Source organism: Falco peregrinus, chromosome 9 (assembly GCF_023634155.1).
Source record: "Falco peregrinus isolate bFalPer1 chromosome 9, bFalPer1.pri, whole genome shotgun sequence".
Classification (NCBI taxonomy): domain Eukaryota; kingdom Metazoa; phylum Chordata; class Aves; order Falconiformes; family Falconidae; genus Falco; species Falco peregrinus.
Genome location: NC_073729.1, coordinates 8,171,995 through 8,189,817, shown reverse-complemented (window position 1 = coordinate 8,189,817; position 17,823 = coordinate 8,171,995). Strand labels below are relative to the sequence as shown.

Below are 17,823 nucleotides of genomic sequence, written 5' to 3'. Positions count from 1 at the left end.
CCACAGTATTTCTTCCCCTTCGTCTCCGCACCTGCAGGTGTAGTACTACTCTTAGTCAGCATCACCCCAAATCACAGGGCAGGGAAACAAGCAGGAAACTCAAGAGAGCTCACTTTTTGGTTGGAATCATCATAGACACAGTGTGGAACACAAAAAGATAGAGATAACCAACATAATACTTAACATCTATAGGATTAACAGTGTTAGATGAGTATTTGGCATGACCTTTGAGTTAGAGGACCTAAGCAGTTAAGTGCTAATCCCAGCCTTCACACTTTTAAGAGAATGTATTATTTTAATAGCAAGGCCTGTTTTATCTCAGCAAGAATATAATTACCCCCAGACCAAGTGCTGTTATAACCAAGGCAAAAAGAAATTATACATATCCACCTCCTGTAAGGCACTGTCCGCATTAAATTAACCCGAGTGACACAGTATGCTAAAGACGAGCCTTAGCAGACTTATTCTCATATTAAGATCTGCTTCACACCATACAACACCACAAACTACAGTTTTATGTGCAAATACTTACTTTCACATTATGAAAAGCCACATCTATTATGAACCACATCAAGAAACTGCAAGCAAACATTCAGCTGAGGTGCTACATAATCAACCACCACACACAGTCAACACATGTTTTTACATCATGGCCATTTATGGTAGCTGTAAAGAAGGCAAATGAAAGACTGGAGCAGTTTTACACAAAGCAGCATCACTTCCCATGCTGAAGCAGATTCTAAGTAACAGATAAAAACCCCATGATTTGCACTAAACAGTACATCCACAGATAATCCCTCCTTGTTCAGGGAATTCACAGTTCAAGCCAGAAGCATTTGCTTGAGTCACACAGGCCTTAGGATCACTGAAAAGCAAGGTCTAGTATTTTCTTCTCCAACATCCTGTTTAGCGGTATGTTAGAGCAGGTTCCAGAATAGTTCTCTACCCAAAGTTTGTGAGCAAGGTTCCTCCAAGGGGAAGGAGAGCTTAAAGATCAAACTGAGAGCAAACGCTGTATAGACAGTTTCATTCAGAAGCACACAAACAGCTAAAAGAAAACAGTACTTTGTTTCTTTGAAGAGCTGGATGCTCAGGCAAGACCTGAGCTCTCCAGCAAAGAGCTTTTCTCCTGAAATGATGGATGTTGCAATTCATTGTTTGAGGCACAAATGCTCTAAATATTAACCAAGCCACGTATGCTGTGATAGCACAGCACCGAGGCAGCCATTCTCCACTCTCAGTTCTGTCATCTAAGGCTTGCGAACACAGCTTTGCTTAAGTAATCAGCTGGCAAGTTAATACTGCAAATAGGGCTTCAACATCAAAATGCTCTTCCTCCAGTAGAGCAGCCAACTCTCTGGAGACTATTAAATGAATCTCCAGAACTCAAGGCCATTGAGAGCACACTAACCCCCATCAGATCTAGAAACGCTCATCCTCCTTTTTGCATTCTTCCCTTGCTCCTTACCTAACCCTCATTAAAAACCCTAGGGGGACCACCTGCACTGCTGACACAAACCCTTCAAGAGGGTACCTCTAGTATTGTCTTTGCTGGTGTCCCAAAGCTTAGACTCTCCCGACCCAAAGGTCTTTCCTTTCTGTTAACTGCATCTTACTCTTCCACATGCTTCGCTTTAGGGAAATGTCCCATACCAACTAGAAGAGGGTTGAAGCACCACCAGCTCACATACAACATAGCTCAATTCAGTTAAGCAAAATATTTCCCTCACCCTTTTGCAAATTTGTAACTTTCTATGCTTAAACACATTTCAGCCCAGTTTTCTGTTGGCACTGCTTTTCAAGGGGAGCACAGCTAAATCTTCAGAGCCACCCACATAAGTCCACACAAATCTTCAAGGACAGCTCTTCACCACATTTCACTTGAATAGATTCAATTACTCTCCCCTTCTCCTGCTACTCCTGTTCTGAATAAAACAGGATCTTGTATTTTAACAAAATTCCAAGTTTTAAGGGGAAAATAAAAATGTAAAGCATTTGTTTCTCCTACATTGTACTCTGTTGACCAGTTCATCATCCCATGCTCAAGACTGGCAGGCTTTTGGATTTTTAGGCTCGTTGAAGATGTGACCTTAAAAACTAAGGGTTCAAATTCAGATACTTCAGTTTAGTAACAGCATATAGTCAAGATCTGCTCGGGGGGGGTTTCCAGCAAGGTGATTTCCCTTCTGTCCCCTGTGTGCTCTCATTCTTACAAAGAATTTACATAAATTCTCAAATAAACTTGTTTTCTAAACTTACGAACCACCATCAGCCTGCACAGAGCAGCCAGATCACATGATTTACTTCATTTGCATTAGAGGATACGTGCCGACTTCTCTATGTAGTATTCCTTTACAGACATCAGTTGAGGAGAAAAGCACCACTAGCTGGAAAACACAGGTGCACATCCTGTGATGAATATAGGTCATGAAAAGCATCGGTAAACATTATTATCTAAACCACATACAAGTATGATCAAAGTGAAGAAGGGCAAGGGCTGACGAAAAATAACTACCATGCTAGTCGTACTTCTCCACTTAAGAAAACTTGGTTCCATTAACTGCTGCTCACTCCGTCTGATTTTATGTTTACTAATTTGTAACAAATCTTTAATAACATGAGTTACCTTCTTTAGGACAGATTCTATTAACAGCCACTGCCACAAAACGACTCTGTAGTTTTTTCATTATTAAGGTATTTTGCCATTAAAGAAAAAGGTACTTACACCAATATTCTTAGAGCAGTTAGCAAGCTCAAAAGAGGATACTAGTACAAACCTACACAGGCTAGCAGAGACTTACAAGGAAGATTTTTTGTTTATCATCTTAACAACACAAGTTAAAAAACTTACACTATCAAATGCTATAAAAATGCCAAAAACTTAACACAATCAGCTACACTATGGTAGTTTACAGTCTTTCAACTTGACAGGTCCCATAAGATTTTCCAGAAGGGAAAGCCATTACTCCTGAAATGTAACCTTGCTGCTCTTAGTTACCTTTTGGACCACTCCCGAGCAATCCATCCCTTCCTCGCCTCATTTCTTGAGGCCATAATCCAAGCAGCAGCTAACACTATTGTGCAGAAGGTAGAGCCCCAGAAGAATTAGCTATCCCACGCAAGGTGCAAGAAGGCAACCTAGGAGTTTCTGCAGCATGAGATAGAACACTTATGAAATCCCCACACACAAACACCAGAAAAAACAAATTCTAGTTCTCTCTCCAAGCAAGTTCACATTGATAGAAGTCTGAGCAGCTGCGTAAGTTACCTGAGCTCAACTCATAACATGTACAGCAGTGCAAATCCATTGCATGCCACAGCCTTCTAGTACTGTAACAAGGTTAGCAGCACTTGAAAAAGTGGCTTTATCATACATCTAGTAGGGAAGACAGCTTAAAACATCTCGTCCTAAAGGAAAGAACTCTGTCACCTAAAAGCACTCATTTTCATCAAGAAAATCACCTATATAGCAATCCCTAAATTCAAACTCTAATGTGCAGTATTCTTCCCTGGTCTGACAGGCACACACACTGAAGTATGATTATAAGTAGAGAACATCATTATTTCATTGCTTTCTTGAGCAAAGAACTTAGGCAAACATTTTGTTTAAAGATATAAAGAGGTAGCAGTGCAGCAAATGCCATCTCAAAACGTGTGAGCAGTGTGCAGAGACCTTCAATTTGTTTGCTTTCAGAAGAAGGTTTCAGAGTGCACGGTGTTTGATCAGAGGGGTTTTTTTGTTGGGTTTTTTTTTTTAAAAAAAAAACCAACCTACTGCTATTTCCGCTCCCATATTCTAGCGAGTAGTGATCTTGTGGTAAAGGCATTCAGTGAAGAGAAAACAGAGTGTGGAATGCACAGGCAGCCAGCGTTCTGCACCGAAACCACAGGAAAGCACATTAGTTTCTCTCATTTTTATAGATTAGAAACAGGTTCTTCAACCTCATCATACTTAGAATAATGGACTATTCAGTGTTACTCAGTTTTCCAGTAATCATAGGTGAAGCCTCCAGACAGCTCAGATCACCGTATCTTCTCGCTGGTTAATTCGTACCTAGCGAAGTGTGAATGTACCCCTGAACACAGCGTTACCACCACACAGCTCAGCCAGCTTTTAACACGCAGCAAAGCTAGTATTATTTACAAACACAGGCTGGATACTACCAATTAAAGTTGTTTCTCTTTTGAGCTTTCTTCCAGCGTTAGAAAGTGGTTTAATTTAAATGGTAAGTCCTTCAGACTCATTTCCTGTGCATGTGTTGAAAGCAACCTTTCATAATGACCGGCACTCAGAACCGATCAGATGGGCCCTATGTATTACAAACTTGTTGAACAGAATCAAGACCACACTAGCACATTGTTGGTTTTGATTTTTTGGTTTTGGGGGTTGGGGTTTTTTTGTTGTTTGTTTTGTTTTGGGGTTGTTTTTTTTTTTAATCAGAAAGCAAGCAGAGTTACAACAAAGCATTCTTCAAAAATGCTTTGGCACCAACAGCCTACATGCTTCAAGTTTAGGAAATGATTGCCAGACCCTGAAGGTAAGACATAAAAACAAGTCTAGGGATATCTTCCTATGAATCACTGCTAGAAGAGCAAGCAGCCGCTGGTTTGCAACAGTGCACACTCCAGAGCACTAGTGTGGAAGCTGACAACAAGCCTGTGCTCCAACGCAGAGGTGTTCAGTCAGCACTAACAGAACTAGCACACGCAGGGTTTTGCCCAGGAGAATCAAGTAATGCAGGTCCCTTCTACCAACTACGCTTCATGTATTTTTCTAGATTTAGGAGAGACCAGAGGTATCATAATCCATTTGAGGAAGAAGCTGGAAAAAGATAAATACCTAGCTGAATAGCATTAGGCAATCACAGCAGCATCTCGTAACAGCTACCAGCACTGGGGAAAAGCTGAGACACTTAAAAATTAAAAAAAATCTCAGGCTACTCAACTGACATGGAAGCACTCACATACAAAACAGCTAGCTGAACTACATGTACTGCAGGAAACTTAAGTTTAACAAACTGTTCAGCTGCTAGAAAAACTCAGCCTCAATTATCTAGTCTGAAGCAAGCAGCTCCAGCTTAAATCATTCATCTTCTGCAACCACCCTGAAACAAATTCTTCCAGATCACCACCTTGCCTCACGCAGGGAGGCAGCCAGCACCTTTTCAGGAGATCACATCAAGAGATGCAGGGCTTTTGTTTATTTTCTTCAGAATATTTGTAAATTGAAGAAATGCACAGAATACAGAATTTCAAGGTGCAATTTTAGCTCTTAAACTAGAAAAATCCCAAACTCTTAGACCTGGAGCAAAATCCCTAACTCTGTGGGATTTTAAAAGCCCCAGCCAGAGTTCCACTGAACAGATACCCAGTCAGCATCGATCAGATTATTTTCAAATTCTGCTCAAAGAGAACAATTCTATTATCGGTTTCTTTTTTGGGGGAGAAGATTTCTCGTGTGTCAGTCGAAATATTCAAGTCCTCCCACAAAGCAAGTCAAAGCAGCCATGGAGGAGGGGAAGCCACTATTAAAAATGTGTGGAATGTAACTTACTTGGAAGAAGGCAGATAATATTAGGACAAGGAAGCCTTCTACTTCCGATCTAAGGCTATTTTCCCAAACAGTCCCACCAACACAGATACTGGGTATTTTCAAATTTACAAATATTAGTGAATTTCATCCTTTGTAGACTATACAAGACTAAAAATCAGTTGCACAGATAAAGAAAATATCAAACCCTTTGGTTACCTGATACACACTCTATCTATTTGCATGGGTGCAAAAACTTCTAGATAGCAAAAGGAAAAAGTTTCTTCACTTCAAAAGCTGAGCTTTGAAGTGACTTTTTTTAAATTCAAAGAAGTTGAGAAGTATGCATCAATACATTTGAGCGTACCTTTCCAGCAAGACAGAAACAAAGCACAAACTCTGTAGGAGACAATAAGTTTTCTATAGTTAGATTCATGCCACAGACACAGGTATTCAGAAGTTTTCCAGATTTTAAATAGCCTTGTTAAAAGTTTAAGAATGTTTCCTCACACAAAGCGATGCTCTCAGAACTAGTAGCTACCTAAGATGATCAAAGAGCTAACCCACTGACAGGCAGCAAACTAACTTTCAGCCTCAGCAGTCTCAGAGATGCACAACACCTACTGTAGCTAGACCAGTCAGAAGACCACAATAACCTGAAGTCTCAGAGCTGCCTTGACATTTCCAGCTGAACCTGAAAGAAATCAAACCTCTTGCTCCGTTAGCTGGTCTGAAGTCAGAGAATTCTGCTGTCTGGTAAGAGGGTGTTCAACTGGACTTGCTCATCACTATTACACACAGGAGGCATTTTGCAACTCTTCTTGTGTTTGCTCTACATGGTAAAAGCAACCACTCTCAAGTCTCATTCTCCACCTTGAGCAGAGCTGGAACAGGTCAGCTTCCCCCCTGCTGCCCCAGGCTTTGCACAGCTGTACACATGTCATCTTCAGTGGTTAACCTGCTGCAGAAGCTGCTGCCCATACCACCCCTCCTCCCCTCCCTCTGCCTGCACACAGCTCTCAGCATCACTGTGTTGGTCCACATCAGCTACAGAGATTTTTACTTGGGGCTTTGTGATCCTTTTTACAGCATCATCCCCTATGGCTGAAGCGATTTAACTGAGCAAGTTATGAGCAGCGTAACGGCTAGAAGCAGAAGCATCTTAAATTATCTTTACTGCTGAAGACCTGTTTTCATGTAACATTTAGAGCTACAATCATGCTCGGGAAGTTACAGTGAGCAACCCAATTCCCTTCTGATGTTTCCTTGGATGATTCTGCAGTGCCTCCAGATGATTAATCCTCCCGTTATCCAGGTACGGCATACAGCTTAAACATTCAGTTATTGCAGCAATCAAACAAGATGAGAGCTTTAAGGTTTTTCTGTACCTCAGCGCTTGCTAGTATTACCTGTACAACATAAAATAGTATCCTACCAAAAGCCAGAGAAGCAGTTAAACAACACACAAGATTGTACAGCAGTTTAGTACACACTTTCCCTTTGTTTATGGGAAGAGGCTTCTGGCTGTGAAAGAGCTAGAAGCACAAGCATCTGACCCAAAGCTAAGCTGTCAACAGCACTGTCGGTTGGTGACAGCCTGTTCAGAGCCAGCATTGAATATCCTGCCTTGCTGCTTTTAAAGTGGTCCATCCACTGGATGCCACAGGCAGAACACTTTACTTCCAGAAACAAAAAACAGCACCCAGATCAACACACCCCATCACACACCTTACCTCTACAGAGACAGAAGAAAGACATCTCCAGTTTAAAACTTCTCATTTAAATACCCTCAGACAGTAAGGCAAGACACATTTGGTTTAACTCAAGAGTTTTTTACCTTGCTCAGATGCTAAGAACAATTTTGGCCTCACATGTTTACTTTGAAACTTGAGGGTCTGGAAATTGTTTATCATGGCACACAATCTACCAACAAAGTTTTCAGAATTGCCTGCAGCACTGTGGGAGAGCTGCCGAGTTCAGGAGGATATCTGCTCCACCCATGATACTGGGAGACCCCAAAGCTGGATCTCAAGTTGAGGACTCCCAGCAGGGCGAGAACCCCGTTCACAGGAAGGAGGAACACCAGTTAAAGGAAACTCAAAGATGGGAAATCAATATGATACAGCATGCATATTTGCATCTTTGAAATCTCAGTCAGGACATCTAGTCAAGATTCAGATTAACATTGTCTGGGGCGAGGCAGGAGAATAAGATGCAAGGGCAAGGATAGCATGTTTCTGGAGGACTTCAAAGACAAACTCCTAAGAAAAAATCCTAAGCAGCAACCGGAATTGCAAGACAGTTAAAATACACTCATACTTGAGTTCATTATAATGCTGGGTAGTACAAAGCCACAATCCCTTTAAATACATCACTATTACTTACTTTATTAGGTTTTGCTAATGAAAACCTCTTAGTGTGAGCTAGTAGAAGAAAACATTGTAAACGTTTTTTAACAGGGTCTTTCTCTCAAGTAGTAGAGTTAGTAGCACATACACAAGTATATTATCAACAACCACTTTTTACACATGATTATAAAGGACCTTCATAAAAAGAGAGGAACACAGGAAAACTATTAGGAGTACACAGTTTAGCAACAGTCTACCTCAAGCACTACATATTACTGCAATCCCACTTACTTTCCTTACACAGAGTTAAGTCTAATAACAGAAGAAATTTAGCAGATCTCTTTCTTACCCAAGGATGCCGGATTTTCCATGCAGATTTACCACTGGCATCATACCATTTCATGGTCTACTTGCCACATAAGCAGCAAAATATTCAGATGTGCTTGCAGGTTTATAGATTTATATCTGCTTAAGTGAGGAATGCTGAAGATGCTCTGTGATATGAGCTGAGCAAGTTAGCTTTGTCAGAAAAACTCAAAACGGTAACTGCAGTCATTTTAGAATTTCTCCTTTTTCTAGCAAATGTAACTAATGACTTAACATTATATCACTAGAGTTATGGAATACTCAGAACAAACAAATAATTTGATTTTAAGTTGTACAGAAGCTCAAGTTTATTTTCTGGCTTAAAAGACCCAAGGGAATTGACACACACGATAGTTATGAATATGTGTACCTATGGTTAATCTGCCGAGAAATAAAGCTTCTCATAGGTCTTCTGCATAAAGATATTTGTGAAATACTTTGGTTATTAGTGTTACTTTTTGGTTTTTTTTGCTTGAACTGTAGCATTTTTATGTGTCAGTGCCAACATCTAGTTAATTATTAATGCACACTGGTCCTAGCAGCTAGTACTTCATGCTATCTTTAATAGTGCCCTTCTACATACATTCCTACCATCTGAACTCACTGCTATCTAGATTCACCAGAAACTACAGTTCACTTTCTGGACGCAGCTGAGAAGCTGGTACAGGTCTGGTTAAACAAGCACGACTGCCAGATGAAGCTGTTTGCAGAGCTGCACGGCAAACCAGACAGAGTAACCGATCCCGGGTAAAAACATTCTCTGGTTATTTTTAACTCTGATCACTTGTGGAGTTTCAGTGAACTAGATGGAGTAAACAGCCACAGCAGTAAACTGCTGTGGCAGCTTGGGGACTGCTGAGCATTTTTCCTTACTGGTAGTACTAGCTTATCAAATTAAACCTTCCGTTACAGCAAAGCCCTGTTTCTTCAGGCTTAAAAGAATCAAAACCTTTTCCTAGCCTTGTGCCTCCTCACTGGTTGTCCCTTCTGAAAAGGAAACAAACCAACAACCAGCCTTCACATTCAAGGCTCTTCTGTTTCTCCAGCAGCACTAGCATGCTGCTCCAACCTGCGACAGCTTCAGCACAGTCCTCAGTCACGGACAGAGCCCTCACTTTCCACCCTGGTTTTGGGAAGTGTTCCAGATGCCTTCTCCTCTACAGTCTGTTGTGAGCTTTTGTGTGAGCACATCTGTACTCCACAAAAATTCACCACAGAACTTACCCATCCAACAGGATCTCCACCTGTAAGCAGAGCTTTCAGCACTTCCCCACACAACCAGAGATGTGCACTACAGTCTTCCTAACCCCATCCCCCTCAGGCTGGAGGTTCAGCATATACCTTAGGACAGCTAAAGAGCAAGTTCTCCAACCTTTCCCTTTCCAGCAGCAGATAAGGATCCCTGACCTCGCTTTGAGGACAGGCAGCCTTGCAAACAATGCCCTTTTAAGTCGCAAGATCAAGCACTTCAATACATGACTTTGTTCAACTTAACCATGAAGAACCCATGCCCAGCATTCCAGCCAGCCCTCATAAAAGGAGCCTAATAAAAAGCAATCAATCTATATATTTTTTTTAAAAAAGGAAGTAATTTTAACCTCATGGAAGTTCCACCTAGAGGCAGTGCTGCTTATCAGGCAGTTTACACATTGGGATGTGACCAGCTTAAGTATATGCATTGTGTGTCATCATCGGAGATTAAGTAAGAAAAGGCAAAGATTAAGTAAACATCCTTTTTGTCTGCCACCTACTTCAAGTAATTAAGTTATAAAGAAAGGAAAGAAAGACTGGAAAGAAGTATTTTCTTTTGTGTTACCTGTTCCCACGAGCACATTACAGGCTATCCCAGACCCAAGCTGCAGCCACACTTAAGCCACAAGACAGAACATAACAATGGCAAATAGCAGAAGGCAAAAGAGCCAAGCAAAAAAAAAAAAAAAGTTGTTCACAATCACAGGGCATCTCATTCTTTACTAAGAGAGATACAGTTCAAGACAAATAAGAAGGGTTTCACTCACTACTCTGAAATAGTTCACCTAGGATCCAACTCAACTCTGTAACTGTAGTAACAGGCTACCACTACTATCTGTCAACATTTCAAAACAAACCTCCAGCAACTTTGCAAGGCAAACCATTCGCCACGCAAACATCGCCTACCAGTATTATTTACAATATAGCTTTTCAATTCAAAAATACCATTCACTCTATGCCTTCTGATAAAAGTTTGTCTTGGTTGATCAAAGTTCCATCCAGACATCTTTGGACATGTTATATGCAAAGCAACAGGGAAGAGTTAAAAAAAAAAGGCAATTACAGGCTTGATTTCAGTTTTAATTCTGATTTAACTTCCTGAAATAGAACACATTTATAATTACAGTATATAAGTGCTGCCTTTACCTGGATGTTACTTTTTCCTTTAACAGTGTTTATGGCCACAGTTGAAAACAAGACTAGCAAACCAGGGCAGGTAAGCCACCTGAATCATCAGAACCAACGGACAAGTCTTCTGCTTGTGTCATACCAGCCTAGACCTAAAGAGCGACCAATTTCGGAAGGTCTGCAAAAAACCCAGTCTCCTACCAGCTAGCCAGAAGACTGCTAAATTTCACTTCATGAAACTGGTATTTATCTTCAGGTGCATCAAGGAGCTCAGTCACAACATTTTCAGTGCCGGTAATGCTTTTGGCAAATGCAGACAGGTTGCATAATGTATACAAACATGAGCCATTCATGTTCTTCAAAATTCTCTGAACACAAGGGCTCTACTTATAAGAGCCACGCTCTACCACCACTACTGAATACTGGAATTCAGAGCTTCAGCCGAAGCCAGAAGCAGAAGCCCTTCCCTCTAGCATGGGAAGGAGGAACAGGGCTACGGGCCAGCGGCTCCTATTCATCCCCAAGAGTGCATAGGGCACGCCGGCCAGTAATCCGGGAAGCTGTGCCAGTACTCCTTGTGCAAGTGGCAGCAGAAGTCAACCTGATAACCAAAAGGTACGTCAATATTTACTTGCTATATAAGCAACTGCTGCTACAAGTTAACACACAGAAAGGTGCTTTCCGACTACAGTATGGTTTAAAATTATCCCAAAGAAATCTCACTTTGGGAAGGGACCGTACATTCTTCAAAACCAGAATGAGGAGTATCTCACAATTTAAGCACCAGTCCAAATCTATGCTGGTTTTTGAACCCAGCTCAGTTCTACCCTGTATATACACAGTAATACACAGCATCCCTGCTGGCTAAGGTACACTGCAGTACACCATCGCCAGGTATACCACAACACCGACACGCAAACCAATGCTTCCTTCTTGCCTGCAAGTTAAGCCTGAAGTCATCTGCTACATTTCCCAGGCTGTAGAATTAAAAGTAACAGAGCAAGACAAACCTTTTGTTTGGTAGCAGTGCTCTAGGAAGCAAGGAACCGAGCAGTTCAAGTTTTACAAGAAGTGCAACAAGCAGCACTTACTATTCCAGGTGACTGTATCACAACTGTTTTGCTCTGATTAGGATTTTTATTTCCCACCTTTAACCTCAACAGATGCCAACCATCAGTTGCTCACTCTCTTAAACAGTTTTTTGTCACCTTGCGTTACGCTGTACTACTTGCCGTAAGAAGGCCCCACGCTTTATCAAAATGTAAGCATACCAGTCCCAGCGTAGCCCTGCATGAATCTGCAGCCTGGAATTCATGGCATTTTATTCCTTTGATTTTTCTTATGCGCCTACTTGAAGAACATTTTTCCGACGGTCAGCAACGGTTAGTCAGAATACCTAGGAACTGCAGAGGGATTTGCACACTCCACAAGTCTAGCATACAAAAGTGGTACACTTAAGACATCAGGGTCTGTCAAACATCCAGCATGCCAGCTCAAACACCAGCTGCCTTTTCAGTTGTTGCTTTTCAATCTGCTTTACTACTGTTTTAGGGCTTTACCATAAAATTCCAAACAAGCTATTTTCTTGCCCAACAGCTATATCAGAGATAAAAGGTACTTTGAGATAACCCACCTTTAGCTTTATTGCTAGTTAATGAGAACTAACAGTCTTGTGAAAGTAGCAGCTTGGAAAAGGAAAAGAAAAAGGGGAAAAAAAAAGTATGAACAGCTGCTCACCACCCATCTTCAAGCTATATATGCTTGCTTTCAGACTAGTGTCTGATATTAACATTAAAGCATCAACAAGTCAACAAATCTACATCCAACTCATTTTATTTACTAGTTAGCAGAACAGTAAGCTCAGCTCCAATCAGAAATTGTTACTGAGATTTTAAGAGCAGTAGGGAAAATATTTTATCTTACAAATTTGGCAGTAAGAATTAAGCTTGTAAACACAGCACGAAATCAGTAAACTAGGAAAAAAATGCCAAACACTAAACCCCTGGATACATTTTATATTAGATTGTTTTATCAGTTTCAGACATGCACATGCATTACCATAGTTAACATGAAGCTGATTGACAAACTAAGCTCGACTCAGCCACACTGAGTTACATCCAGTCAATACCATCTCAGGTTCTAGTGACATTTATTAACTGAAACATTCTTGTAAGTCACCAAAGTCTACTCAGTATGCAAAAATACACCTGTCATTGTCACAAAAGCAGCACTATAGCTTTACGAAAAGGAAAAACAGTATGACAAATTTTAACAATTCTGATCAAACACATCCACTATTTTGCAGTGCAGATTTGAAAAAATAAAACTTTAGTTGCTTTCTTGCTGTATACTGCTAAAACTAGCTATACGTTGTTCAGTTTAATTAAAAAAAAAAAGCATGAAGTAAATGGCAACTGCAGGGTACAAAAAACTGCAGAGGGTGATTAGGTATTTGCTAGGCTGTACTCCCTTTGAGCAAGGAAACCTGAATATTACAAAGGGCTGAGTTAGAAGGGAATGTGGGGTATTTTGTGACAGACCTCTGCATGACAGCTGGAGAAAAGCTATTGTGGCAACAGCTGTGTGCTCTGCACAGCTCATACTCCCAAATACCTCAGCCTGCTAAGAGACCAGTTAACTGGCTGCAATGCATTTTAGAAGTTTTCTGCCTTTTGGGATGTGAGCATGATGGATTATTCGTGTATGTCTTAAATAAGAGCAGGCACGCTCAGTTCTGTCACTTAGAGTTTTACAAAATACCGTGGTGTAATGCTGAACTACCATTCACGGCTGCTTTCCTAAAGTTTCTAGCTGCAACGGATCTCATCAACTCCCCTCTGCAATCAGAATGTCTTCATTTCCTGTCTTAACAGTGCACCCTCTCAACAGCAGTAAGTTCATTTATCATATCCTGATTTAAAGGAAATTATATTATATTTCCAGGATGAAATCCTGGCCCACCAAAAGCAGTATTGAGCTGTGTTTATCTCCCCAGAGGAAGAATTTTGAGGAATACACCAATCATCCAACCACTGAAAGCTTTGATCTGCTAATTCGTACTCTGAAGTTTCTCCAAGTTATTAGGTGAACTTCTAAAAGGTGAACCCAAGATCACAAGCAATCTTACACAAGTGACCAGTTGCATCTCATGTACCATTCCTACTGCACTGCGCTAATTTAGCACAACGATGCTGGATCCAGTCTGTGAAAGAGCTTTCATTGTATGACAGAAGTTTGCTCACTCAGCTTCCTTACAAAAACATTGTTGTTTCAGCTCAGATTGTGGCACAACAGTCTTCAGGAACTGATACTCCGGCACACAGTACAGCACGCACAGGAGCGCTTTACGTGCTGATCACTACCATAACAAGTCCAATCTCATCCACGACTACTCTTGTAAGAATGAATGCTCTCCGTTTCCCCACCAACACCTAAACAAGGCTGGAAAGGATGCGCTGTGCACAAATCCCAGAAAGCTGGCAAAAGAAAGAAGACAAACTGGTTCTTCTTACATCCTCAGTTCCTCATGTTTGCATTTATTTCATCTGAAATGAAGGAAGAGTCTTCCCATTTTCAAATATGAATCCCTCTTCATCTTTCAAAGACAGAACAGAAATCACAGCACATGCTTCTCCATAATATCCTATCACAACAGTCTTGTTTACTGGAAAATAATCAGCAGCACTGAAGGAAAAGCAAGAATAACTGTACTTGAGTACTGATTCACTGAAAACTAAAGAGAGGATTAAAGGAAAGCAAGACCAAGCATGCAAATGTTTGCAAGTATCAGTAAGAATAAGCTTTCCTTTCCAAGCTTCAAAACTGAGTTGGCAACAGCCACATTTTAATCACAAGCAATAAAGAAGCAAAAAGAGAACGGAAATCCTTCACTGACATCAATATTTGTCATGTGGCAAGAGTTAGTACTGATCCATGTTTTAGTGGAAGCAACTACAAGCTTGTCACTTAATCCTAAGAAATTCCAAAAATGAAGCATGTGACTTGCTTGTAATCAATTTTAAAACAATCTGGAGCAGTTCCTATGCAGTCTTAAGATAAATACAACGTATTTAGCAATACACTTGCTGTACAGAAACTACACAAATGGTTGCATGGCATCACACACACTTGATAACATCACAGCTTTAAAAGCTCAGGAAGATACTGTGATATATAAATAACAGACCAAGCCTCCTCTCCTATTGTCTGTAACTGCACAGCAAGCATGGAAACGAATACAAAAAAAATACCTCTTTTCTACAGGACCCAAGGTTCTTCTCAGAAGGTCTTTATTTCCCAGCTATTTTTCATATTTTTTTTTTAGAAGGTTGAATTTTCTGCTAAACATCACTTTGTGATAGCAAGATTTCACCTCAAGATAAAGCAGCTGAGAGGGCAAAAAGCTGTAGATAACTTAATGCAAAGTGACAATAAGCTGTTTTGAAAAATTCACCCTCAACATGTCAGCTTAACACGACAGTGCTGTTCCCTCAACACTCTTTCACAATGAACTATTTCTTTTTCTGCTAGTAATTGGAAGAGATCCTTATACGTGACAAAGCAGACACAGGTTCCTCTTTTGCAGGTATCTGCTGGAAGACAGGCATTAGTCACAGCTCTTGAGCCAAAACTTTTACTTCTATAGGGATGTAACTCAAGCTTTTAGTTTAAAGAACTAATTTCTACCAGCACTCAAATACTGCGGTTATCCAGTACTTGGCAGAACCTTACTGCTATTAAAATAAATGGATGTACCAAGTCATCAAGCATGAACTTCACTTTTTTGTTTTCCCCTCCTTGTATCTCTAATAAAAATTACAGCTCTGTTGGGGTTTTTCTTGTGATGTTAAAATTATCCAAAAGCCTGTAACATCACCAGGGACTCCAATAATCCATTCAGCAACATCTCCCAAGACAGAAGCATCTCAGAACCGAAGCCATGTCCAGATGCACATGCCAGTGTCACAACCAGTTTAGATGCCCACAAAAAGACACGGGCAATGCCATCTAAAGCAGCAGTACTGTGTTTGAGTGAATGACACTGTAAGCCAACTTCAGCCAACCACAGCAATTATTTCTGTATACAAGCAATGAGGAATTCAATCGACACACTGAGAGGACTGCAGTTATTCTAGCCCCATCACCTTCAAACAGGCCAGTGAGTCAGGATCTTGTTCGCATCTGGCCAGCCACCTACACGCCCCACAAACAAGGCACCTGTACCACACGTATTTCTGTCCCATCTCAAATGCCCTGCTCAAGCTAATTTATAAAGAACTAATTCTCGAGTGTCACAATGTCCTGTACGATACTGGATCTTCCAAGCACTCGGTTATCCAGTCCTTAGCCAGAATCTGAAAGCGTCATCTTCTATGTTGTTACTCACTCCATGCTGCAGAGCTTAAATTCTCAACAGAATACTGCAGCTAAGGAACACATGGATGTGAGTGTTAGCTAAGAACATCTGAAGTGAAGAAACAGCCCATTTGCTATCAGATCACCTGTTCTAACAGCCTGAGAGCATCATCTCCGCCAGCACAGCAGGGGCAGGTCAGGCAGAGCTCTCACCCTGGCCTCTCCCCGGCAGAACCGGAGCCCCAGCAAACCAGCCGCTCTCTCCCGATTTGGAGTCGGCAGCACCAGCAAGCGGAAGGCCACGAGTTGTCTCCTCCTTCTACCACGGACAGGCAGTGGATGGCCAAGGCTCCCACAGCGCCGGCAGGAACGCTCGAAGCAACAGGGCGGGAGGGGAAAGTCACCGGAGGGGCCAGGGCGGGCGGCGCGGGGGGCGCCTGACGGGCCGCTGCGCGCTGCCTGCGCGTACGTGTGCGCCCACATGTGCCTGCCCCGACACGGGCTTTGCGGAAAGCCAGCAGGGAAGAACTTCCACGGCCTCGGAGCTAGAGCACCGACAGCCGGAGCCGAGGGCGCGGCGGGCCCGGCCAGCCCCTGCCCAGCCGCCTGCCCCTCTCCCCTCAGAGCCGCGGCAGCCCCGGCCCCGCGCTGCGCCGCCGGCTCGGCCCCGGGGCGGCTATTACGGGGCCGCCCGCCGCCACTGCCGCTTCCCGGGCGGAGCGCGGGGCCGGACCCGCCCGCGGAACCGGGAGGCCGCCGGTCCCAGTGCCTCGGCGCCCCCGGCCGCCCGCTCGCGGCCCCGGCGCTCCGCAACCCCGCCCCGGCGGCGCCGGCCGCCAGAGCCGCGCGGCGCAGGGCCCCGGCTGAGGGGCCCGGGGGCGGCGGCCGCCGCTTCCCGCCCTCCAGAACCTTCCCGGGGGGTTCGCGCCGCGCCCCGACCGCCGCCCCGGGCCCCTCAAGGTCACGCCGCTGCCCCGCTCCCCTGCCCGGCGAGCCCCGCCGCCTCCGGGAGCTGCCGCCCGCCGCGCCGGCCCCGACCCCCCCCGCGCTGCGCGCCGGGCAGCGCCCAGGCCCCGGCCGGGCGGAGCGGCTGCCCCCCCACCCCCCCTCAGGCGCCGCGGCCCCTCACCTGGATGAACTGGATGGTGAGCGCCGACTTGCCCACGCCGCCGCCGCCCACCACCACCAGCCGGTACTTCTCCTGCCCCGGGCCGTCCCTGCAGCCCGCGGCCATGGGGGAGCCGAGCCGAGCAGAGCCGATCGCGGCAGCGCCGCCGTGTCCAGGAACGGGTCCGGGTCCTCGATCTCCGCCGCCGCCCCTCTCCGCCCGCTCCCTCTGGGTGAGCAGCCGCAGGCCCCGCCGCCCCTACGCTCCGCCGAGTAGCGCCGCCGGCAGCGCCCCGCCGCGCGGTGCAGGAGGGAGGGAGCGCCCGCCCCCGCAGCCAGGGCGCCGCGGCTACAAATGGCCGCCAGGGGCGGGGCCGGGCCGGCCGTATGCTAATGTGAGGGCGGAGCCTGTCCGCCCCGCCCCGCCCCTTCAGAGGGCAGCGCGGCCCGGCCCGGCCCGGCCGTGCTGGGGGCAGCGGGCAGGGCGCCGGGCGGGAGGCGGCGGCGGGCAGCGGGGTCCCGCTCCTCGGCACCACAGCCCTTTGTTTGTAACGGGCGGGTTGGGGCAGCCCCTGGGCCGGCCCTTTCCCCTGCGCTCTCCCGCCAAACGGCGCTACCGAAGTGATGACGAACGGTGCGGGGGCTGTCCCGGGCCCTCCGCCGCCCGAGTGCCCGCCAGCGTTCATCAGCCCCCTGCACACCCACGGGAGGGTGCACCGAGGCACAGCGGGTTTAAAG

General features: G+C 44.3%; 1 protein-coding gene across 2 annotated transcripts in view; it reads right to left on the bottom strand.

The window, feature by feature from the left end:
• RRAS2 (RAS related 2) overlaps positions 1 to 17,368 on the bottom strand; it is a 45,909-nt gene extending 28,541 nt beyond the window's left edge. Inside the window, exon 1 of one of the 2 annotated variants that reach the window (XM_055813912.1) lies at positions 17,108 to 17,368. In XM_055813912.1, coding sequence (XP_055669887.1) covers positions 17,108 to 17,212 — 105 coding nt within the window. In that variant the 5' untranslated portion in view covers positions 17,213 to 17,368. Of the gene's footprint in view, positions 1 to 16,191; positions 16,576 to 17,107 lie in introns of those variants that run through there. The other variant, XM_013298243.3, reaches the window with a different exon arrangement.
• Positions 17,369 to 17,823: the final 455 nt, after the last annotated feature.